Source organism: Protopterus annectens, chromosome 4.part0 (assembly GCF_019279795.1).
Source record: "Protopterus annectens isolate FY-2018-M chromosome 4.part0, PAN1.0, whole genome shotgun sequence".
NCBI lineage: Eukaryota > Metazoa > Chordata > Ceratodontiformes > Protopteridae > Protopterus > Protopterus annectens.
In genome coordinates this window covers 1,056,714,803-1,056,740,598 of record NC_056733.1, presented here as the reverse complement: position 1 = coordinate 1,056,740,598, position 25,796 = coordinate 1,056,714,803, and the positions used below count along the sequence as shown (strand labels likewise).

General features: G+C 41.6%; 1 protein-coding gene across 1 annotated transcript in view; it reads left to right on the top strand.

Moving 5' to 3' along the window:
• Nucleotides 1-25,796, top strand: part of HMMR (hyaluronan mediated motility receptor) — a gene marked incomplete in the record, with an annotated part of 1,493,987 nt that overhangs the window by 1,409,962 nt on the left and 58,229 nt on the right. The window contains 1 exon segment of the mRNA XM_044068985.1: nt 9,670-9,832. Coding sequence (XP_043924920.1) covers nt 9,670-9,832 — 163 coding nt within the window.

The window sequence follows — 25,796 nt, the reverse complement described above, 5'->3', positions numbered from 1 at the left end:
AATCCCTATGTATTTCGATTAATTGTAGATTGGGCTGCAAACAGGACCCAGAAAATTCAGGAGAGTAGCTCCACCTCCTCCAATAGACATGTCACCAGAGGTGTGCCCCAGGGCCTAGTCTTTGGGTCACTCCTCTTTGGCATTTACTTCTCGGCGGTCAAAGCCAATGTTAAGAGCTTATAACTCACCAAGTTTGCATAGGACTACAAGCTAGGTGCCATTATTAGCTCTTCTGAAGATGCAAAGGTCCTCCAAGATGGCCTTTCCCATACAAAAAGCTGGTGTGAAAATCAAGGAATAAAACAAAATACGTAAAAATGCATAATATTCTTTGACCAGCACAATGTTGTTGCAATTATTATGTTGACCACACCCTGCCTAAAAGTCAGTCCAGTAGTTGGTGGCCTATGTATTTAGCAAATTGTCTTTTAACTTGAAAGAAATTCTTTTTTAATTGTGAGCTAATTACTGGGGGTATGGCATCCATGCCTAGCGATGTGATCATTTCACTTTGTTGAACACTTTAGACCGATCATTAAGTACAAGTATAATGCTACTTTGGGGATCGGACTCCTTTACAGAAACCAGAACTACCTGACCCAGGCACACACAAGCCACCTTATCTAGAACTCATCTGTTATCTATACTACTTTATGCTTCCCCAATCTTTACAAACCTTCACCAAGCAGAACTTTACAAAATTGAATCATGCTACAACAAAACTGCCAAATTTGCTAATGAAGCCACCCATAGGTCCCATCACTGCCAATCCTTTAGACAACTCAGCTGGCTTGAGTTACCTCATATCCTCCTACTCAACCAACTTACCACTGTCCATAAGCTCTGCTACCTTCCTTTGAAAACCCCAGCCTTGCAACAATTGTCAACCCTATGCATCTTCCACAAACCTAAGATCAACACAACAAAACCACATAACTGTCACCAAGCACAAAAATGAAGCTGGCAAATCACTCTATGCCTGCTGCATTGCAAAAACCTGGAACCTCCTACCCGATCACCTAACCTCAACATCTTCACCTTACCTCTTCAAAAAAAAAACATCAATTCCCATTTTATGCAAAACTGGCTATGTTCATGTCTTCCCCCAGGCTAGACCAAATCAACTCACTGCTATTAATACACACTGAAATAATCACCATTGTTCTCAACTTGTAATAGTTTAATGACACAAAGTTAGAAATTTAAGTTTTCTCTACTGTCTTACCCTTTTGCTCAAATTTTAGCAGATACTCAAATAAAACTCGTATCAAAGTATTGTTTCTATCTTCATTCAACTAACATACTGTACTCTGAGTTTGAATATTATGTACCTTGTGAATATTACTGATGTAATGTAACTAATTGTGTAGCTGTTCTGCATGAATACTGTTTTTGTATCATGCTAATGTTAACTAATGTTTTGTATACATGGTAATGTTAACTAATGTAATATTTGCGGAGATTTTTTCCCCGGGCCTCTGCTGAAAACGGACCTGTGTCCAGTCGGACTTTCCCTGTAAACAAATGTAAAATAAATATAACCGTCCAAACACTCAAAACAGCTTGAATACCCGCAACTTTTCTCAAGAAAATAAAGGATCTAAATCACTATTACACTGATCTTATTAAAGCCTGGTCTGTATTCTTGGTATCACATAGGTTGCTGAGGGGTGGGACCTCTGCCTTAAATACAGAGCCTCCACAGAACCTATCCTCTCAGACCTGTTGCGCATCTGCAAGTCCAGTGCTGGCATAACCTGCTCAAGAGATCTTCATCTCTTCTGCAGCATAAGTAGAACATGTTGAAGGGTTAGATATGTATTACAGACAATTCCACTTTGGAATTATCTTCCTCTCCGCATACAACAAAGTATTTATCTTAATTTATTCAAATAGAATCTGGATGAATTGATGGAAAACTGCAAATTATCTTTGGAGTATCACTTTTGTCCCTTATGTAAAGAGTCGAGGTACATTTGTTCTGCCTTCTCTGGGTTATTCACTTTTAAATTACAAGGTCTAAAAAAATCTTGAGTTTATGCCCCAGGCTCCATGGTGCAATAACATGTTTGATTTGCCCTTGTGTATTAGATCTCTGAACATTAACCTCCATCAGTTTTATTGGAGAGATGCTCTGCAGCCTTCTAACTCACCTCCAACACAAAATAATAGGCATGGGCATCCTCCCAAGCTTGCCATGAAGCACACAAGCCACTAATCAAGCTACAGTTACCTTTGCTGTAATCATGCCACTGGTGAGCAGACTTCAATTCAAGGCTGTTGCAAAACCATGATGTAGACTTTGATGCAGGTAGAATCAGCTAAATTATCATTTTCTGCAAATGCTCAAAAGTTGACTTATAGTAGAAGCGAGGAGAAATGTATTTCACATGTTTACAAAGTTATTAAATGCAAGATTTTTACAAATCTCTCAACAATGCTAGTGGCAAACAAGTGGAACATTTTAGTAATAAAATGACCAAGGCTTTCAGAACTTTGTAATGAAACTTCTTTACGCTTGTGTGATTACCCTGAATGCCTCGTCTTAATGCCTTCATATAATAAAAACAAAATACATATATACAAACCGCGGTGGTGGTGCTGCGGTAGCGTTGTCGCCTCACAGTAACACGCTGTCCGGTTCGATTCTCAGAGCGTCTTCTGCGTGGTGACATGCGTGAATGGGCGTACCTTCATTGAAGGTTGTGCATCAGGGCTGGTAACTCGGCACGTAAAAATCAACTACCAATCATTAGCGGACCGGAGTTCCGCTTTGGCGACCCCTAACCGGGAAGAGCCGAAAGACACAACACAAGAACATATAAATAGAATAAAATCACAATTAAGTTTTGATTGGATAATTATGTTCTGTCTACCATAATAGAACTAATGTATTAACGGTTTCCTTTTTTACTTTTAGTCTGTTAGACTTAAATTTTAATATACACATACTTCTATACATTATAAATTTCTTTTGGTTTTTGATCATACTGATTTTATCAATGCTTCTCAGGCTGTTTTCTCTGCCTTGTAAGAAATTGCTGACACGTAACATTCAAGTTTTTTTTTCCCCCCCTGTAATTTTACTGCAATGTCTGTGGTTGCAGCAGTTTATTCATAGAGATCTGGAGAATCGAACAGTGGGGAAAAAAAACACCCATAAGTACATGTAGCTTTAGCTGCTCCCAACGCTACCAGTAACAGAAAGTGAGAGTGTAGAACCACAAAGTGATTTACTGGCTTTGAAAGCTGGAAGAGCACTTAATGATTTTAAAGAGACAACTGCACAGTGGTTAACCTTTTTGCAGTAATCATGGCAACACCCTATGACTATAGAACTGTAAGAAAACATTTTCACCTAAGCTTCATTTCCATCTGAGAGTGCTTTTATGAGGCTGTCACCGGACTTTATTAACCTGTCTTGTATCACATCGTGAGGGTCTGCCTCTGCCTTTGTGTGGTAAATGGTCCTTAAAGCAAATTATGGAGCTATCTTACAGATTTTTTTTCAGTTTCTCATCTTTCTCAGTACTTGTATAACATGCAATATGAGAGGCTGTGCCCACTTTTATGGGGCTCATATTTCCTGAAATACATTATGAAAGACTAATCTTTTTCCTTTGGTAAAAAGGATTACAGTGTCTGCTTATAACGACACTCGTACATTTGTGTGTCCAGTCCCCATTCTTCCTGTTGAAGAAAGTTATTTTTTATATGCAGGGGCGTTGGCTATTCTAAGTGACTCCCATTGTTTGTACAATATATGCATTCAGAGAAATAGCTTACAGTGGAAACAAGTCTGTCCTCATTTTTGCAGAGCTCATGGAAGGGCACAAGGAGGGGGAAAAAATATAAGTAAAGTTTGAGATCTCAGAACCTTTTGTATAGACTTTCTTTGCGTAAGGAATAAATAATTAAAAACTAAGTGGGGCACTGCAGAATATAAAAAAAAAAGTAATAAAAATCTCATATTTTTGAGCATAGGTAAATTGTGCATATGGCATAAAGAAAACAGCAGTGTGGAGTGGTGCCCCAGGCTAACCATTTTCATTGTACTGTATATTATAGAAATGTTGTCTAAATGCATTCTAGGTGACTAGTATATCTAGATTTACTATCAAAATGTGGAAAATCAAAAAAATTTTTCCTCAAAATGATTGATTCGTGTGTCCGAATTTGGTATTTCCAAATTACCAAAATGTCATATATGGTAACACCGAATCAACATTCGTACGCCAGAAGTTTGTTGAAAACCAGTGTTACCAGTAACGTTTTTCCAGGGGGGCAAGTCCCCCCCCCATATTATTTATACCAACTCTGAGATTGCGCTACAATGAGGAAAAGGGAACATTTCCCATTCCACACTGTTCCACAATCTCAATTCAAAACTGCAACTTCATATTAAATGTATATTCACTTTCGTTAATATGCAGTCGTATATTTTCAGTTCAACATTAAGGGTGATGATAGAACACACATTCGACCAAGCTTTTTTCTCTAACTAACATTTCCACATTTTAATAGTAAAACATGTATCTATACCTGGTTGCTGTGGGGTATCTATAGTGAGAGGAAGAATATCACTGGTCCCAGAGCGTGGTTCTTTGGTGGTCTAGTCTGAGGTGTACACTGTCAAGCCTCTTCCTGGGTCTAGCAGTTAGTGAGTGCTCTTCTGATGAGATTCTTTCTCCTCAGGTTCCACGTGGTGAAGTCACGGCTCTTCTGTTCAGATTCTTCCTGTTCAGGTTTCAGGTGAGGTCTGTACAAAACGGGTCTAGATAGCTCCATGCCTAGCTTGATAAAGGGCTGGGAAACTGGGAGGTATCAGGTGGAAGGGCAGTTTACCACCCCCCTGAGAGAGGGGGTAGTGCCATAGGGCCCAGGGTGGGGTTAGGTAACTTGAGGCTGATGCAATTAGTATGGGTGTGGGCTGTCAATCATACTATGTACTTTGTGCACATTTTGAGGTAAAAGGTATTTTTAAACTCCTGACACGGTTTAGGTTTATACACATTTTGAGATCACAAAACTAGTGGCTTCTTTCTGGTCTTACTAGTTCACCAGATAAACCATAGTGAAGGAGAGGTGAATTCAAATAGAGATGAAAGGTTAATATTGGTGGCCCAGGATAGTGGGCTTACGTACATGCTGGTTTACAAAGTCCATTGAACGTGGGAGAAACAGACAAATGTAGGTTTTGTAAAACCAAATTGGAAATAGTTGCACACCTTGTTACTGGTTGTAACATACTAATGGCAAAAAGGACTGTGCGTACTGAAAGACATAATGTGGCAAGACCGTTGCATTTGGGGTTGTGCCAACATTATAGTAATGAAGTGGCTGAAAAACATTGTAAGCATGAGCCACAAAGCATCATAGAAAATTAAGTTTACCACATGGGATTACCCATTACCAACAGGTCAAAAGATAGATGCTAGAAAACAGGATTTAGGGGTCCATGAAAAGAAGACAAAGTAGGATTGATCACTGAAATCACCGCACCCACTGACTACAGTGTCTTGCATACGGAAAGGCAGTCATAAACTATCAGGATCTGCAGGCAGAAACAAGAGCAATGTGGAACAAAGATACCCAGACAGTTCCAATAGTAGTAGGAGCAACGGGTCTTATAAAAAAAAAAGAATCTACAATCGTATTTAGATATATTACCAATACATGTAACCCCGTACAAATTGCAGGAGGATTAATTATTGAGCACATTGCAGGTGCTGTGAAGAGCACCTTTGGCTGACATCAAAGATTTAAACAATACGAATTTCATTGGCTTTAATCGTACTTTGACTTGGGAATGGGGTCCATTCTCATCATGGTATTAGAAACCCAAAAGATTTGGAGAAATTTTAAAAAGGGTAGATAACAGTGGTCTCCAGATTTAGGTTTTTGATTGGCTTTTTCATTTTAACAGCAGTGATTAGAGTTAAGTTTGCCCCAATCCTGCATCAAGCAATACAGGTGTTTTGCTGTACAATTTATGGTTTATTTTTCTGAGTGAAAGCACACTTTCAATAGAAATGCTTGCATATAGACCAGTGTGGTGGTGGTTGTCCAGCCATATCTGCCAGCTTAACTTCATTTTTTACTGGAATTGCATTTTTGTTCCCTTTGGTTGGACCCACACTGAACTTGTCCAGATGGTGGAAGTGGAAATCTTCATGGTTTGGGCAATCATGGCAGTGCTTCACTAGTTGGTTTTTGAGCATCTGGAGTCTGACAAGTGGTATGCCTCCCTGATTTTGAACTTTGCAGTTTTCCTTGCATAAACACAACTGCAACTATTACACTATGGAGGGTATATAACAAAAAACAGTGTTGCAATTACCAGAACAAGTGCTGTTTATTTTTCTCCTGAGTCCCGGACAATGAGTGCTTGTTGCTCATGTGTTTGCAGTAAGTGAAAAAAGAGAGCCTTAGGGTGAATTCCTCTGTCCTCCTCTGGTCTGAATTTGCACTCTACCCAGTCCATAATGTTCATGGTTCTTAAAACAAAGATGTGGTCCTAGAAGTTTTTCTAGTTTGTAACCCACCACCCAGTTCATGATTTTTCTGATTGTTTTGTCATCTACTGTAAAAGTGAGTGGCCATGCTTTTTCTTTTGTCCTCCTGTGGATCCTGGTATTAATTTCTGCTGAGTCCTAGGAGTCTCCCAAGGGGACTCTCAGAATGGGATCCTCTGCCTTTAAACTTATGATGAGTTGAGGATGGAATTTGGTAATCTATTGCTGTACCTCCTAGCCAGGAAGTCTTGCTGTAGGCTGATTAGATTTGTGATGACATTTCTAAGCTGTTTGGAGAAGCATGCAAACAGTTTGTGAACCTGGTACCAAATACTGCCCAGTAGTACAGGAGCAGTGTGGAAGCACTATATAAAGTGGTTCCACATCTATTGTGACTGCGATTGTGGAATTGCTGACAGGAATAACTATTTTTTACCTAGAAAATGCAGGGAGTCTAAAATTAGATTTGTTGGCCTCTGCCATTGGTTTTATCTGAGCATCAAGGCAGGTGGATATCGTCTGTTATGGAACCACCACTTGCCACTGCTGGTCTTTAGAAAAGATCGGAGATATTCTTATGGGGTTTTGGGATCCCAAATAAGCTTGGTATTTTTTGGGGGGGTGACCAAAAAAGTCTGTATGTGGGCAAGAAAGCTCTGAAGTTGCCTACAATCTGATTTGCTTGTTTTCCTCCAAGGGGGCTAGCCAATCAGCAGTCAAGAGTGTAAGTGTGAGAGGAAGCCAGTGCTTTGTGAAGTTGGCCAGTTGTATCCTAGGAAGGATACAACCCAAATAGCCAAAGGCTACTGCATTAGTGAGGAATCCAAACATATACTGGTATGGTGGATACAACTGACAAATTGTCCTTTCCACTTTGTGGTTTCCCTCCTACTTTGGATCTTCTGACATTGTTTGAATTGATCGAGCCACCAGAATGTTTTTAAGCAGGTTGTTTTGTCTTCCCTACTTTGACCATTCATCTTGCCAACCCATTAATGCTTTTTTGCTGTACCAAGCTAGTCATAATTACTGCTATTTTGGGCAAGAGTGTGTAGTGATGGACTGTCTTACCTAAATTTGTGCATTACATTTTTTAGCATGTATTTCAGGGTATATAATGTGTGGGTATGTCCCTCAGTCACATAAGTGACTGCCCACTGGCAGCCCTGTCTCTAGGCATTTTGAATGCTTTCTGTAGATTTCCACCAGAAATTATCCTAGGGGGATACATGTACCAGTGATACAACCCCACCCCTAGGATGAGTGAGTGGACTACTGGTGGTATTTCCAGTTTTCCCTCCCCTGCCTGTTAGTGTTTAAACCCAGATATAATCAGGACTGCATCCTTATGTGCCACAGAGCTGGGTTCCATCTGGCATACTTGCTGTTTCAAGGCAAGGATTTTTCCATTTGTGGGGGACATAGTATCAAATACTGCCCCAGGTAGCTTACAAGACCATCTTTATCTGCTTCTGTTATGTGCAGATTTAAATTTTTTCTGTTCAACAGTCATGGTACATGTCCACTGGTTTTGCCCATTGTGACATTGTAGAGGGTTGGGTTATAGCACAGCATCAGCTGGTTATGCAGCTTTGGAAGAATTCCAGTCCTCCATTGAATCTGTAATAGTTTGACAGGTCTTGCCCATTCCCTGTTTGAGCCTGATGGTTTTATTTGGAACTGAAGTGTGTATCTTAGAATATGCTCTTTTTAATGGCCATTATCTTTGTTTGCAGGATTTTTGCATTGCAGGCTTTCTTGCAGGGGACTGTATTTTGATCTTTCAGAATGATTGTGTCCCTTAAGATTAATGTACATTCCTTCCCAAAACTGGTTTCTGAACAGTCCCTCTGATTTTTTTTTCACTCTGATGGAACCAAGAAAAGTACCTTTTACTTTATCAGATCATACATGAGGGAGCCTTCCTTAGTACACCCTTATTACTCTTCTCCTGCCCTCTTGCTTACGTGATCCCTCTATCTAGCCTTTGCTGTAGTATGCTGGGCATGGGTGCTGGTGGGCATGCTCGGTGCTGGCCGTGGGTGGGCAAGCTCAGTGCTCTGCATGGGTGGGCGGGATCAGTGCTCTGCATGGGTGGGCGGGCTCAGTGCTCTGCATGGGTGGGCGTGCTCAGTGCTGGGCGTGGGTGGGCGTGCTCAGTGCTTAACTTGCTGCAGCCGAGCGACTCCTCCAGGTGCTCCTGCAGTTACATCCCACTGATCCTTTCAGGTGTCAAATATTGGTTATTCATATTTTGTATCAATAATTCCAAAACAGTGCTACATAAGTATTGAGCTTGCCATTGTGGGAACTTTAAGATGAAGTCTTAACTGTATTGATAGTTGACCTCTGTATAGTGTGGGTAAATAGATATTAATTGTTCATATAATTTATATTGTCATACATTTCATATTTTCCAAATGTCGAAACAACCAAGGCAAATAGAACTGCTTAGCCTCATGGAAACTCTCAGCTGGATGAAGAAAATGCTGCTGATAAGTGTGTGTGACTTGAGTGGTTGCTGACATGTAAGTTGTTTACAAAATATTACAAACTTAATAGTTACCAAGTTTACTGTGAATTATAAAATTCAGTTTTAAGACATAGAACTTAAAGAATATTACCACTATAAAAATAGTTTTGTGCTAAAGTGTGTAATTTGTGCTTTAGTAATCCGTATGGTAACAGAGATGAATATCTGAAATGTGAGAACATGATTCTATTCTATCAGAAAGCTTATTGGAAGTTACGATGCAAACTTCCTGAGCCCCATTGGAGGGAATGAGTTAATATAGTTATTTTTTTGGTAATTTCTTGATTTGCAGAAAGTGTGCTCACCTGGTAATCGGCATTGACTCTGGTTCAGAGGGCAGGTGAGCTGTTCAATCTGGCAAAATCTTCTTTGCCAGCCTCACTCACTTGTGCCCTTGAGCAAGTGAGGCTTTTGAGAAAAAAAAATAATTATTGGTGGACAGAATGAACACAGCCAATAATGAATCAAACAGTATCCTCACAGATCAACTGATGTGGTATGGAAATATCTTAACCTCTCTAAGTAGCCTTCCTTTATAGCACACCCTTTGAAGGTTTCATAGGGCATGTTGCAGTGTGGTTGGAAAGAATGTTGACTCTTCAAACTTTATATGTGTTCCAGGAGTTGTCCAAGCTACGAAATCAAGTGGCCCGGTACAAGCAAACGGAGAAGCAGCTTCAGGAACAGCTGAATGCCTTGCAGGGTGTCAAGAGATTTGATCCTTCGAAAGCCTTTCATCATGACAGCAAAGAGAACATTGCACCTGTGACACCACTTCGTGAAGGTAGACAGCACCTTTCTCATTGATTTCATTCATCAAATTGCACACTTAGTTTAGCAGTAATCACAGTGCAGCCCTCACAGCAGACATGAAGTTGCCATTGTCATAAGAATTTTATGTTAAAGTGCAGAAGTCCCATCTTTTGCACTGACTAAACTGGTAGAGTACCTTGTTAGTGTAACATTATGAACCGTAAAAACTCTGGGTTAATCTTCACCATTCCATTTCAGCTTTTTTTTCCCTTTGAATAGCTCTAGCATGTAGGTAAGAACACCGTGGCATCTTTAGTTGCTGTGGAGTAATGCACCTAACCCTTGAGTGCAATAATCCCTGAAAAGTTATCTTTTCTTATGTAAATCTGAGCTTCTGTGAAACAAATCCTTCTCCAGCATCCTCTTCTGCCAAGGAGAGGAGTGCAATGTGAAGTATTGACCTAAATTCATGACTGAACTGACCTGATTCAGTTTGGCCATCTGCAGAGGGGAGGGGGGGGTGACCTTTGAATATACCTCATAGTGGGATCAGTTAAAGGATTACTGGAGAATCGTAGCAAAAGCTTTATCTGTCAGGTTAAGAGAACATGCAAATTCAGCACTGAAGTAGTTTTTGCATTTTTATAAATGTTAAAAGTTGAGTGACTGACACCTGTAGTGTACTCTTTGGTATATTGCAAGCAGGAAATCTCTGTTTAATAATATGCATCTTTCTTTCTATGAACAAACGTTTGACAGAGCTGCTTGTTCATGTATGCCGAGTGATATCAGTGACATAATCTGGGGCTTTAGAGCTGCTAGTTCATGTATGCCGAGTGATATCAGTGACATAATCTGGGGCTTTAGAGCTGCTTGTCCATGTATGCAGAGTTGGGGCTTTAGAGCTGCTTGTTCATGTATGGAGAGTGATATCAGTGACATAATCTGGGGCTTTAGAGCTGCTTGTCCATGTATGCAGAGTTGAGGCTTTAGAGCTGCTTGTTCATGTATGGAGAGTGATATCAGTGACATAATCTGGGGCTTTAGAGCTGCTTGTTCATGTATGTAGAGTGATATCCATGACATTATCTGGGGCTTTAGAGCTGCTTGTTCATGTATGCAGAGTGATATCCGTGACATTATCTGGGGCTTTAGAGCTGCTTGTTCATGTATGCAGAGTGATATCAGTGGCATAATCTGGGGCTTTAGAGCTGCTTGTTTATGTAATGCCGAGTAATATCCATGACATAATCTGGGGCTTTAGAGCTGCTTGTTCATGTATGCAGAGTGATATCAGTGACATAATCTGGGGCTTTAGAGCTGCTTGTTCATGTATGCAGAGTGATATCAGTGACATAATCTGGGGCTTTAGAGCTGCTGCTTCATGTATGCAGAGTGATATCAGTGACATAATCTGGGGCTTTAGAGCTGCTTGTTCATGTATGCTGTGTGATATCCGTGACATAATCTGGGGCTTTAGAGCTGCTTGTTCATGTATGCTGAGTGATATCAGTGACATAATCTGGGGCTTTAGAGCTTCTTGTTCATGTATGCCGAGTGATATCAGTGATATAATCTGGGGCTTTAGAGCTGCTTGTTCATGAATGCCGAGTGATATCAGTGACATAATCTGGGGCTTTAGAGCTGCTTGTTCATGTATGCAGAGTGATATCCGTGACATAATCTGGCGACCCCTAACCGGGAAAAGCCGAAAGACAAAGAATCTGGGGCTTTTTAAGTTTACCTTCTGTGGATATGGATTGAGAGGAACTGGCTTTGTTTATTGGTAAAGTCTGACTTTGGTATACCACTTTTCAGTGGGGCTCAGGGAGAAGAACCCCAGAACATTATTGTTAAGGAAAGCATTCAGTATATACATGCAGCATTTTGTAGCTAAATAAGGAAACATTCAATATGTGTAATATTCAGTAACAATTTATACACTAAACTTTGAAAAATATGCAGGTGGCTTTATGTTGTCTGAGAAATGGTAGTTTGTGATTCTTCTGAAGGTATTTATGACCAGATCAAATTAATGCAGTGGTCTGTATTTTACATGAGCACACGTGGTTAAATGTAAAGCAGTGGTCTGTGTTGCATTACACTGAGCACACATGGTTAAGTTGATGCAGTGGTCTGTTTTACACTGACCACACATGGTTATTAATCTTGTTACAGCTAACTATTTTAAGGAACACGTTCTCAAATTGCTGTTAAGTTTTGGCTCTTTATGCTTCCTGTGTGCAAGTGCCGGAAGCTGTAAAATTATTTAACAAATTTTGAAGTACAGTGTTCTCGTCAAATGTTCAGGTAATGTTGGTAGGCTAATTTCTTAAGCATAGCTTGTACTCTTGACCTGAGGTAAGGGAGAGAAGTCTAATATTAAATTTTTAAAAGGTTATACTGCTACATAAAAAAATAAAATAAAATTCATTTGCAAAATTCTTGAGACCAAATTCACTGTGACTTTTTTCGTTGCTTTTATTTGTTTTAAGATTGACAATTAATTGCCTTACTTTCATGGTAAATGTTTTTTTTTCCCCCAAATGATGCAGGGACTATATATCCAGTGAGGAACACTTTTATTGGAACCACTTAAAAAAATTCCCTGATCTATCAAAACCAAAAGAAAAATACAGAACGTTTTTGAATGGAGACAAGCCCACTGCTCTCCCACATTTCTAATTATTCTAGCATTGAGATCACACAGCAGTAAGCTAAAGGCAAACGTAATTACCCCATTGTTCAAGTATCTCACTAAGCCAAGTATAACTGTAGTCTATAAGAAACTTAACCAAACCTTTGCACCAGAACACTGTCTAGATCTGTTATAAACAAGTTTAGTTTGTCACACCCTTGAATCCTTAAATAAATCGCACAATGGCACACAAGTGGGACTAAGAAAAACACTGTCCACTATTCAGTGAAAATTACCCTTGATGAAATGACACAACATGTCAAGTAAGTCATTGAAAATCTTTTTGATGCATTGCATGGAACCCACTGTAAGCTTGTCCATTTCAGATGACAAGAAGGTACAAGTGGAAAGGGAGAAATTGAGCAGACAAGAAATGTAAAGGGAAAGGAAAGTGTGGACGAATATAGAAGGATTTGGGGGAAAATCTGTGATAGGAATTCCTCAATGAAAAATAAAGATGAAATAAGGTGGATGTCTGCCCATGTGAGGCTGTTGAAATGGCAGAAGCTCTAAAACAACTGCAACACCTTTGGTCCAGCAAATTAGGATCCTAAACAAATGGAATGGTATTCCCAGTTTTGTTCAGAAAAAGGATCCAAACAAGATGGTAGATGCTGGAGAAGCACAAAAAAGGAAGCAGGGAATAATGTGTGTGTTTTGTCAGTGTGAAGGGTAAAATGTTTTGAAAATGTAGTTAAAGAATGTAGAGATTTGGAATATGGGAATGGAAAACAAAAGGAAGCTTTGCATACTTAAACTGGGCAGCAGTCATGATAAAAATAAATTTGAACATTTGCAAGGTATGTTAGAAATAAAGCAACTGGAAGGGTGAGGACTAAAGGGCAAGTCCCATGCTAAGAATCCTAAACATCTAGACATCAGGAAGAGTTAAGTGAGCTGAATCTGGGGTGTGGGGTAGTTTCAAAGCTGTGTGGAAGTATTGAAGGCATTGGGGGAGGGTTACAAAGTGGGCATAAAATGATTAGTGGGTAGAGGTTAAGGATAAGGCGAGGTTATGTAAAGGAGGAGGTGTGCATAAGGTGTACAAGACTGGTTTGGAACCAAAGAACAGTGACTGACCTAGACAAGAGGAAGTGGATACCTATAGACTGATGTAACACTAAAAAGTAGCATAGGTCTGTTAGTATGACCTGGGGCACGAGGAGATTGCACGTTACATTGTGGGCTCTAACACAAATGTCAGCATTATTATAGAGAGTCAGGGTTTCTCATATGAAAGGTATAAGCCATAGCTGGATTCAAGAAAGGGAGCAGGAGCGAGAGTGGTGATTATTTAAAGGGAGAAAATTGCAAAGCTGCTGGTAAGATTGAAAGATCCAGCATGCAGCTGTATAGGCGTAGATGCGATATTCCCACAGTATTTTGCCACCTCATCACCCGATGAAGCTAAATCCTTGCATTAGGTTGTTGAGACTTGTTCCTGCTTATTTGGCGATTGGGGACCCATGTTTTTCTCCTGTCAAAGTTCCACTATTTCCTAGTTGACCAAGCAGTAGAGGAAGTTTCCTCTGTGTCTGGGCTCAAGAAAGAAGTAGTAAAAATGATGTGGCACCATTGTGTGCTTCTATACAACCTGCTGCAGTTGCCACTGTGCAGAGCCTGCAGCTAAGGCTGCAGTCCTATACATGTGCTTGCGTAGGATAGCTTGACAGAGACCATCTTTAACAGAGAGGACATAAATTTCATAAAGGCTGCTCCTTTCAGGGAGGGGCATCCATTAGGCCATCCCATCCAAAGTCTTCATGTTTCCCTACTTGAAAAGGAAAATACCTTCATCACAATGGAGGGCGGTTATGATGCTCCTTCCTGTCTGTTTTACATCTGTATCTCACAGAAGAGGAAGTAGCCTGCTTGAGTATTGAAGGAGAATTGAGTGACACATGATGTTCTCTCAATTGCTGGCAAAGTTGCCAATGGGGCAACCCTGCCAGCCCAGCAATATTAGTCCTGACTACATTTTAGGACTGCCCTGGGTGGGGGTTGTATTTGTCAAGAGTTTGCTTGGACTTGAGAGCTATCACAATCAACCTGGTGGATGAGAATTATGGATATATCTGCAGTGGCAGCTTTTCCCTTCACTGATGGACAGTTGCCTAGATAGTCCTAGTATAAGGTCAGTGTCTTTTGCTCTTGCCACAGTGTTATTTTACAATGCATTTTATACTAATGTTGAGTTTTGCATTTCTGCCTGTGCCCAGAATTAAGTTAACGAGATAAGTACCTTACTCTGGGGAATCAATCCCATCCATCCATGCTTGACTCCCATCCAGCAACCCTGTGAACAGCTGCCGTCCAAGGAGACTGTGTCAGTAGCTTATAGTTGGCACATTGTGTTGTGGTGCGATGACCACAATGGTGATGAGATAGGTCTGTTCCAGAAAAGGCAATAAATGTGCATGTAGTAGACAGACTACACAAAAATGATCCCATGCAGTGCATTTTTTGTGTGGAACATAAGCAAGTCAGCCTTTATTTATGTAGTATTTTCCAGGGCTTTAGTAGAAAGGCAGTAAGAATGGTGCCTTCTCAGCCTATGCAGCCTTCATGTCTTCCAGCATATCTTCACCTTTGGTGGACATTCTCCTAAAAGAGAAAGTGAATGTGAAAGAGGATGTTTTTTTCATTCTGAGATCCCTTGCTGGCTGAAGGGTGCCAGTCTTAGGGAGGTTCTATCCCAGTTGCCAGCCTAAGCATTTGCATCCAAGGCGTCTGGCGGTGTCCCTGCAGTAGCTACCATGCCTTCAGATACTGGTGTGTCCTCTTGAACCGAGGATTGTCACTTCTGGTTGCACTTCTATAAGCATCTGTCTCCACTGCCTGTTTCATTGTTTCTGAGGGTGAGGACTTTGACCCCTTTGTTTGCATTGCCTGTTTCCATAAGGCTATTCAAGGCTGGAAGATGAAGGTCGGAGATACTGCTTGTGGACTCTGGTCACTGAATTAGCATTCCATACTTGTTGTGTCATGAGATGTTCATCTGTTAGAGCTGCTTGCTTCTACCACTAGCAACAGACAGGCCCTCACACCCCCTGTTCCCAGGTTCCTTCTCAAGATTACTTTAATTTGGCTCAGGGCTTTTTACAGTTTATACAAAGCCTGCAGTGAAGCAGCCATCTTTGTACCCTTCATTAAAAGAAATAGGGAGCCCTCTTCACAGAGGGATTTGGACTCTTCAGGCAATGACCAAGATGATGTGCTTCCCAGCTGGCCCCCTCCTCCTCCTCAAAATCTTCAGCACAGCACTGTAGATGACATATCCTTTGCTCCATCTACAGAGGACATATTTAATACCTTATATATAATGAAGATACATCTTGTAAGGGATCATGCTTTCAACACTCTGGGGCAGTACTTCTAATCAGAGCAAGAGCACTCGTCCATTTACCCACTTAACTGAATAAACTACTTGAAACTTCAACAAGGTGTGCCTATACCTCCCACAGGGAGGGTATTGGAGAGAGTCTCCTAAATTTGCTAGCTAAAATGATTTTATCTGAGCTAATCCTTTGTGCTCTTTCTTGTTAGTCCTGTCACCCTTTGGATCACAGGTGGGATGCCAGACTTCATTCGAGCCCTCTGGATTTACCTCTATTTTCCTTTGAGAAAGGGAGTACATGGCTTCTACCCTGGTCTTTGGAGTACTGACCTGTCACTCATTGTTAGACATAAAGGTGCACTCTTAACTCATTTAAGGAAAAAATTGGAGATGGGTCTGGCAATTTGCAGAAAGCTAAAAGCGTATAAGTGACAGCTTGTTGCTCACGTAGGGAAGCACGCCTTTAAATATTGCTGGGGTACTACAAGTGCAACAGTCTAGTATTTCAACTACAGGGTCTGTTATCAAAAGACATGCTCGGCTTGAGGATTCAAACCCAGCCAGAGGACTGTAAAACCAAGCCTCTTAATGTCTCATTAGCTTTAGGAATCCAAGCAGTATCTCTATGGCTGAAGTGTTTAAGAGGAAAAACTATTCCTTCAGTACGTTGCTTCACACCCCATAAAAGAAGCACCTGTAACTACTCTATGCTGCTCCCTCTAACTTTACCTGACAGCAGACTCTCAACCCAGCTCCCCCCCCCCCCCCCAACATAGCAGTCAGACATATGTGGCCAGCTGGCATAGTTATCCACACAGTAGGAAGCCATTACCAAGGGCAGTGACATCCTGCAAATAAGTAAGCTTAGGGCTGCAGACCATGTTTGCAGAGATTCAGTTGGTACCAGGAGAACAAAGACCCCATTATCTCCTTTTTTATAGATGAGTTTCATTTTCAGAGGATGGTAGAAATATGGTAAGAGAAGATGAAATGAAAGGTTCTGCTCAAGACCGTTCCTACTGCTCAGAACGGTAGGCCTTTGGAGATTCTTTTGAACCTGTCAAGGTTAAATACCTTCATTATACTTAAAATTCAAAATGCAACTCCTGCAAGGCTCTTCCTCCTCCTATTCCCACAAATCCTGATGGGAATGGTTCTTCCTCTTCCCCACTAAAGGCTGAAGTGCTAAGACTTGTTTTAACACCGACCTAAACTATCCCATGCTGCTTCTCCTACCTCTCCCCCAACATTCTGCAGGTGTTAGACATTAGACCACTGTTGCAGTAATCTAAGCTGTTTGGGTTATATCTGTCCAGGATATGACCACCGGACAGCTAGCAAACCATCAGGGCCCCTTCAATGCACTCTGCTAGTCGTTCTAGCAGAGTGACATAATAGGGCAGTTTGGGTGCCAACCACTTCAGTGCTTTAACACCCAAGTGCACTTCCTCTGTGGGCTTTGTAGAACTGACAGTCAGCTAGTGATCCTTCGAGGCGGGGCAGATAATTCCCTGCTGGAAAAACCCTTCAGCAGATTAATTTTTTTCTGATGGAAAAAACATGCTTTTAATTTAAAAACTTTATGCTAGAATTTTTTTTTATGAACTTATACCTGGTAAGGGAATTTTAAACTATTGAATACCTGTGTGAGAACTATTTTTTTTTCTTTTTTCTAGTTTTCTACGTATAATATAGACTAACATGTTAGGGGCAGGATATTGTGCTTTGTGGGACTGTCATTTCATTTGTCTTAATCAGCTTTTTGTTACGTGATTTACAGGCACTCTGGCTTTTCTCATGTCCTCAAGAAAAAAGTTTCTTGAGTCTTTGGGTGTCATCCAGCTCCCTCACTAGGTCCCTCATTGATGTCTTGGTCTCTCTCTGGTCTAACTTTTCGGTGAAAGCCTCTAAGGACCGGTCGTTGTACACTCTGAGGCTGTAGATTGTGTAAGTAGTAGGATAGGCTACCCTTGCAGGCCATTTTAAGCCTAGACAGTTTTCCTTTTGGTGCTCAAATTAACCTATTCCATTTGGTGTTAGATTGGCCTTTCCCATCCCATGGTCAATTATATATTACTCCTAGTAAGAATAAATGGGATGATACCATAAATAATTTGAGGGGACCCATCCATGGGATAAAGTATTTAGGAGCTATTATACATTGCATATATGTTTTTTTTAACAGTGGTCTTTTACTTCAACTTTACATAAATTGCCAAATAATTTCTGCCTTCCATTAAACCTCACACCTCCTGAATAGTATTCTGCTTGTATTATTCCCACAAATTCCATTTATTTCTCAACAATTTGCTCATTCCCTTTTCTAAAGATCCAATTCTAGTTCTTTTATATATTTTACACTATTCAATACTTCAAATACAGTTGGTTTAGATTTTGATTTCCATTTTTTAGCAATTGCTGTTTTGGCAGTTAATAGCATTAAACTTAAGGCCTTACTATGTCTAGGCAATTCAGAGCCTGTATTCCAGCTCAAAAGGAATAATTCCTTAGTTATAGCCATTTGCTCCCCCAGTATTTCTGACAGAGTATTCTGTAGGGTATTTTTGCAATCCGCCAACTCATACTCTCACAAACAACTGTTCAGTTCCCTCTTTCTTCCCCATCACATCTCCAACATTTGCTGTCTACCTGAGGAAAAATATTTTGAAGTTTGCTTGGGGTGTAAAATACCTATGCAAACACTTACAAGCAAAAATCCTAAACTTTCATGACTTTGTTGCATACTTGGGAGCTATATAATATAATAATATAATACACCCTTCCATTGATCCCCTGTAAATTGCTTTTCCAGTCTTTTCTAACAGTCTGATTCTTTTTTTCCATCAAGCATCTTTATTAAATTTTCGCACATGACATAGGCAATCTTACAATCTGATGTTGTTAATCATTCCATTCATCACAGATGGGTTTCGGTTCCGAGCCCTCGGAACCGAGTTGGCCTTATACCAAACTCATGCCAGCCAAAAACCCTAGAGCTAAGTTATACCCATAATCCCCTTCTCCGTTACCTCAGATCTCATTTGCTGCATTGCCGTAAAGCCACATTCAAGCCAGCTCTTAGCTAAGTCTTTATTTTTTGATATTTTTGAATTAAGTGTTTTCGGAAAGTGTTACTTTGCTTCACTTATATTTTCCTGTACCTATGTACCGCTAAGTCTCTTATCCTCTCTTCCAACTTTCCTGTCAACTAACTGTTGGTAATCTTTGTACCATTGCTGGTACACCCGCTTCTTTATACCCGCTGTGGTAATCTTCATTGTTGGTATTTTCTGCTGTGATATCTAACTAGCTGTAGTCATTTTTTGTTGTAATCTGTTTTTTTCTGGTATTGTGTTGTATTTTTTGTTGGTAACATGTCTGATGAAAAGGGCACCTCAGGCTTCAAACAATGCCTGAAGTGTGGGAGGAAAATGCCAAATAGTGACTCTCATGATGATTGTGTTTGTTTGGGAGTGCCTCATCTCTCAGTACAACCACCTTGCTCCTTTTGTCAAAGTTTTAGTTGATGTACCTTGAATGACCATAAAAATTAACTGATTTTGAAGGGCCTTCTTAAATCGCCTTTCTCAGAGACTCTCTCTCTGCATCGGATGGTTCACCCCCTCCTAGAAAAGAGAGAGGCCACATTCCATTCCATCCTCACCCTCCGTTGAGAGGGAAAGACCACCAAAACTTTCTGCTATGGACCAGAAGTCTTCGTCTACGGCACCGGTTTCGGTGCTGTCTGTCAATTATGTCGGCGCCGACTTCGTCTGCACAGATGTTTATGGCACCAGTTCTGACTGATACAAAAATTTTTGTCCTCAACTCCGATTACGGCTTTGAGCCTTCCCACGATTCCTCTAGCTCAGATGGACACTACTGCCCCTATCGTTTCAAAATTGGAGATGGTGGTGCTGTTAGATGTGCAAGCACAGACCCAATATTCCCTGTCTGTGAACCCCTTCTTGGGGCAAGCTTATAGTCCCTTCTTGGAGCGTCCAGAGTCCCCCTCGGGGATATCCACTAGATCCAACAGGAGCCTCTCCGAACTCTGTGCTGCTCCTTGTGGACCAGCTGCTGACAGCCAGGGGGATGCCTTCTGATTCAAAAACTAAAAACTAATCCCTCCTAGAACTTGGGATGTCTGCTTCACAGACTCCATCTTACTCTCCTCCAACGTCCTTGCAGGTTTCGAAGCCTTCTGCACCGATGCCTCTCTCGGCACTCTGCTTTGGTGCCAATAGTGGATCTCACTTTGGCCCCGGAGCCGACCATTTGGCCTTCATTTCCTTTGGAACCAGGTAGTCTTCGTCCCAGGATTGGACTACAGGCTCCTTCGTTCTGAGTTTGCCACCGACCCTTTCTACGGTGCCGTCCATGGTACCAGGAGCCCTGTCAGTACCTATTCAGCTTGAGACTCAATTCCTGGGAGCAGGCTCAACGGAGTGGGGTGTGACCCCAATTCCGAGGTTGTCTTTCTTGGTTCTGGCTCCCATACCTTTTCGGGCGCCCTGCCTTCCAGGCGATTGAGAGGGCTCTTGCCTCTGTGGACAAGCCTTCGACGTCTGAACCTCCATGTCTTCCCCCTATTCTGCAGCTGTCACAGGCCATTGTTCCAGATTGAGCTGCGGGTTCAGGTGTAGTTATGAGACGTCACACCTGCATGCTCCTGTGGGACTCGCGGATCTTTTTAAGTCTTCCTTCCTTAACGCTCCAGTGGAAACATCCACTCTGTTTGGCCCTAAAGTGAAAGACATGCTAGCCAGGTGCGAGGACGATGGTAAGACCCTTTCTGCGGTTGGTGCATGTTTCTCCACTCCTCAGCATCCCTTTTCCAGGAAACAGAGAAATGGGAAATTGTGGCACAAAAATTCTCAGGATCCTTTCCATGACACGTGGTGAGTTCACCCCCAGAGGCAGAGGGGGCAACTCTTCCAGAAGAAGCCCTTACAGAGGCAGAGGGTGGTCTGTGTAATCAGGGTTCCAGAGATTCTTTCTCCAGACAGCCCTATCAGCGCTCCTGAAGAGCGGTTTGATTGCTGTCCTCTGGAAGCAGTTGGGGGATGTCTTTCTTGGCAACCCAATGCCTGGCTATCTATTACCACCAATTCTTGGGGGCAGAATATCCAGAGGTTGCCAAATCCCATTAGACTCCTACCCCAAACCACCAAAATGAATCCCAGGCGTTCCACCCAGTCTAAGGGAAGAGGCAGCTCTACAAATAGAAAAGCTGTACTTAGAGAGTCATCCAGAAAGTCCCACCAGACCAGATCGGATCTGGATTTTACAAGAAGTTCTTTTTGGTGCCAAAAAAGACAAGGGACTGGAGACCAATTTTGGACCTCAGCTGTTTAAGCAAGTTTGTCAGCCAGACAAAATTCCGGATGGTCATGGTTCAGTCCATTCTCCCCTTTCTGGAGGAAGGCGATTGGATGTGCTTGATAGACCTTTGGGTTGCATATTACCACATCAAGATGGACAAATGCTCCAGAAGGTTCCTTGGCTCCTGGCTGGGAGCCAATCCTTATCAATTCCGTGCCCTGCCCTTCGGACTCTCTACAACCCCCAGAGTGTTCAAATGCATGTCAGCAGTGACAGCTCACTTGAGACTACAAGGATTCCAGGTGTTTCCATATCTGGACGATTGGCTCCTCACCACTCCTACTACGTGTCTACTGGTAACAGCCTTGCACTACACCTTCTTTTTGGTGCATCACCTGGGAATCTCCATAAACTGGGAGAAGTCCAATCTAACTCCAACCCAAACCTTGGAATTTATAGGGGTGACATTCAGTACCCGCTCTTGCTTGCTATCTCTCCCAGATCACAGGCTCCAAAGACTAAGGAATCCAGCTCTGAGTGATGCTCTGCCACGACTCTGTTCCGGCTCTACAGGTTCTGCAGCTGTTAGGGTCAATGGCAGCATCTATATCAATAGTACCCCTAGCAAGGATTCACATGAAACTGTTACAGTGGCTTCTGTTAACCCAGTGGTATCCGAATCAACACCCATTGTCCTTCCAGATTCGAATTACAAATCTATTCAAATTAGATCCTTCTTGGTGGATGAAGCCAGACAGAACTTTGGGACCAATCCTTCCAACCCCCTCAACTCAGCGCAGTTGTGACCACGGATGCTTGCCTGATAGGGTGGGGGGGCATTTTCAGGGAATGACTGTCCAAGGCACATGGTCCGATTTAGAGGCCAATCTGCATATAAATCTTCTCGAACTGAGGGCAGTGCTTTTGGCGTTGCAAGCATTTCACTCTGCCCTTCCTTCAGGAACAATTGCTATCTGATCAGACAAAATGTCAATAGTTTGGTACATCAACAAATAAGGAGGAACAAAGTCCTATCCCCTATGTCGAGAGGCCATGAGAGTTTGGCAATGGGTGATAGCTTCCAACCGCTTTCTGATAGCAACACATAGCCCAGGGAACTCCTTGATCCACAGACCAACTGAGCAGATGTATTCTTCTGCCTCACGAGTGGTCCCTCAACTCTAACTTAGGGGCAAAGAGCTTAAGCTTTTAGGGCCACCCTTGCTGCGACCTATTCGCCTCCCCGTCCAACCACAAATGCAGCAACTACTTTGCCCTAATTTCCCCGCAGGGGGAGTCCCCGAGGGACGTGCTTATCCACGATTGGCCCACTGGACTGCTTTATGCTTATTCTCCAATTCCTCTGATTCCTCTAGTTCTGAAGAAAGTTCTTCGGTTGAAAAGCAAAATGATCCTCATAGCACCATATTGGCCTCGACAAGTATGGTTCCCCTTTCTCTGGCCTCATCTACTTTGCAGACCGTGGACCTTGGATCCAACTCCAGATCTGATTTCTCACCCTCAAGGGTTGAGCCACCCGAACTTGTCCAGTCTCAAGCTCACAGCTTGGCTTCTCCACTTCGATGATTGCCAGGCATTGTAATCTTTCCTGTGCAGTATGTGACATTGTTCTGGCTTCGCATAAACCATCCACCAGAAAACTTTATACTGACAAATGAAAAAGATTTTCAATTTGGTCTAGATAGAGAAAACTAGATCCTTTTCCTGCACCGATCTCTGCTGTACTCCAGTACCTATCTAACTTTGAGGAGGGTGCTGCAGCATCAACTATTCATATTCATTTAGCTGCCATTTCGAATTTTCATAATGGTGTCGGTGACTCCTCTTTAATCTCGCATCATCTGAGCAAAACCTTTTTGAAAGGAATCTATCATTCAAGACCTCCAATTAAGCAGCCCACAGAACCCTTGAGTCTCACACTTGTCTTAGTCTTTGACGTGGCCTCCTTTTGAGCCAGCAGCCACGTGTGACATCAAGTTTCTATCTTGGAAATCTTTTTCTGGTGGCTATTACTTCGGCCAAGCACATTTCCGAGCTCCAAGCTCTTTGTATCAAGCGTCCTTATTTGATTTTCCACAAGGACAGAGTATTACTATGGACCCAGCCCTTCCTTTCTGCCCAAAATAATCTCTGAGCTCTCTATTAATCAGACTATTGATTTGCCAGTGTTTTTTTCCTAATTTTTCCAACAAGGGAGAGTATTGTTTACATTTACTGGATGTTCACAGATAATTGAGATCTTACTTAGAACAAAAACAACCAGGAAATCAGACCAGTTATTTATATCCTTTTCTGGTCCACAAATGGGGAAGTTAGTCTCTAAAGTGACCCATCCAAATGGATGAGAGACTGTATAATTTTTATTTATAACCAAGAAAGAAAGTCTGTTCCTCCAAACATCAGAGCTCACTCCACCAGATCAATGGCAACTTTTGTGGCGTACCACTCCAGAGCTTCAATGGACGACATCTGTGCAGCAGCTACGTGGCCTTCCCCCATTTATTTATCATTCATTACAAGTTGGATCTGATCTCCAGGGGAAGGGCGTCCTTTGGTTCAATGGTTCTCAGGAATGTTCTTCCATAGGACCACCCATGGATATAAGGTAGCTGGGGACTCTGTCCCTTCGGTGATGAATGGAATGAAGATTAACATCAGATAAAGAAGTTGGGTCTTACTCTATAATGTTCCGTCTGTGTTGTTGATCTTCATCAATTCATCACATCCCACCCTCCTTCCCCCTCCTAGAGGCTCCTGGGGGACATTTGGGTCCATTTTCTGGATTAAGGTTTGTGCTTGGAGACGGCCTCTGTTTTACTAATTAGGGTAAACTCGATCTGAGGTAACGGGGAGAAGGGGATTTTGGGTATAACGTAGCTCGAGAGTTTTTGGCTGGCATGAGCTTTGTATAAGGCCTACTCTGTTCCGAGGGCTCGGACCCGAAACCCATTGGTGATGAGTGGATGAAGATCAACAACACAGATGGAATGTTATTCTAAGACAACTTTTTTATACAAACAAAAAACATGACACCATTTTAGTTGCAAACAGTATACATCACAGACACCATTTAAACAACTATAGTTGCAAATATTATGCATCACTTATAATCTATCCAGTCATTCAGTAAAACATTATATGGCTCATTCAAATCCTGCCTGTTAAACCTCATTCCTGCTCTTCATATATTCTCACAATTCCCATTTTTCCTATGTAGTTTGCTCCCCCCTTTTCTAAAGATCTCACTAGTAGTAGTAAAGTTGGTATAGATGTTGATTTCCATTTTCTAGTAATTGCTTTTGGCAGCCACCATAATTAGACTCGGCAAGGCTTATACTATGTCTGGGCAATTGTGATTCAGTTTTATAACTCAAAAATTATCTCCCAAGTCAATCCAGTCTGCTCACCCAGCATCTCTGACAGAGCAGTCTGCAGGGAATCCCTCAAGTTTGCCAGTTCATTACATGCGCACACAATATGTTCCCAGCCACCTCTTTTTTGCCGGTCACACCTCCAATTGCTACCCACCTGTGGAAAAATTCTTTTGGAGTCTACTTGGGATATAAAAGATACCTATGTAAGCACTTCCAGGCAAAGATCCTAAATCTTCTAGTCTGTTGCATATTTGGGAGATGTACATGTATCCTCCCATTGTCTCTGTGAATTGCTTATCTAGTGTGTCTTCCCAGTCCTTTCTAAGCTCCTCTGATTCTTATAATTATCATGCAGTGTTTTATATGCTTTACTAATTATTCCTTTAACAGAACCTTCTTTTCTAGATTCTATTAAAAACTCTACCAGTGCTGGTCTTTCATTTAGGAGCCCCCTACTTCTTTCCCTTTGCCTATACTCTGATGTCAGTCCTTTACAGGGAAGGCAATCTCTAACCTGCAGTCCAAATAAATTCTTGGCCTCTTCCCATTCTATTACCTTTCCCTTTCTAGTTATTTTCTCCCAGTACCTTGGTTCCTTTAACAGTCTCTAATTCTTGTAGTTATAATGCATTGTTTTATATGCTCTACCAATAATCCATTTAACAACAATTCCAGAATCGAGGGCAAGTCTTGTACTTATGATTCCCCTATCTGTTTTTCTTTGCCCATACTCCCTCAATTCCTGGTAGGGAAGGCAGTTTCTAACCTGCAGTCCAACTACTACTTATCTTTGTCCCACTCTATTTGCCTATCCTTCTCTAGTTATTTTCTCTCAATACCTTTTGGGGTTTTTTTGCCAGTTGTCTCCAGTAAATTCCAGTCCCCTTTTGCCTAGTTTCTGAACCCTTATTTGCAGTCATCCCTGTTTTCAAAATCTCCTTTCTCCATTTATGCAGTGTTTTGGTTCTTAAAATACTTTCTGCATCTTTATGAATATAATATTCTGTACGGTTATTTTTCTTAAGGATCTGCACCCAAAACACCATACTTATTTCTTGAATTCTTTACGCTTCATCACCCTTTCTACTTTGAATTATAACTTCTGCGTGTGTTATGTAAGAGCCTTAACTGTGTAGCTCTAAAGTGTTCCTTCAAATCATATAATCCTTAACTTTGTTCTGTTGGAGGGATTAGTTTATTGCACTTAACTTTTGCCGTCTTCCCCCAGAAAAATTCCTTC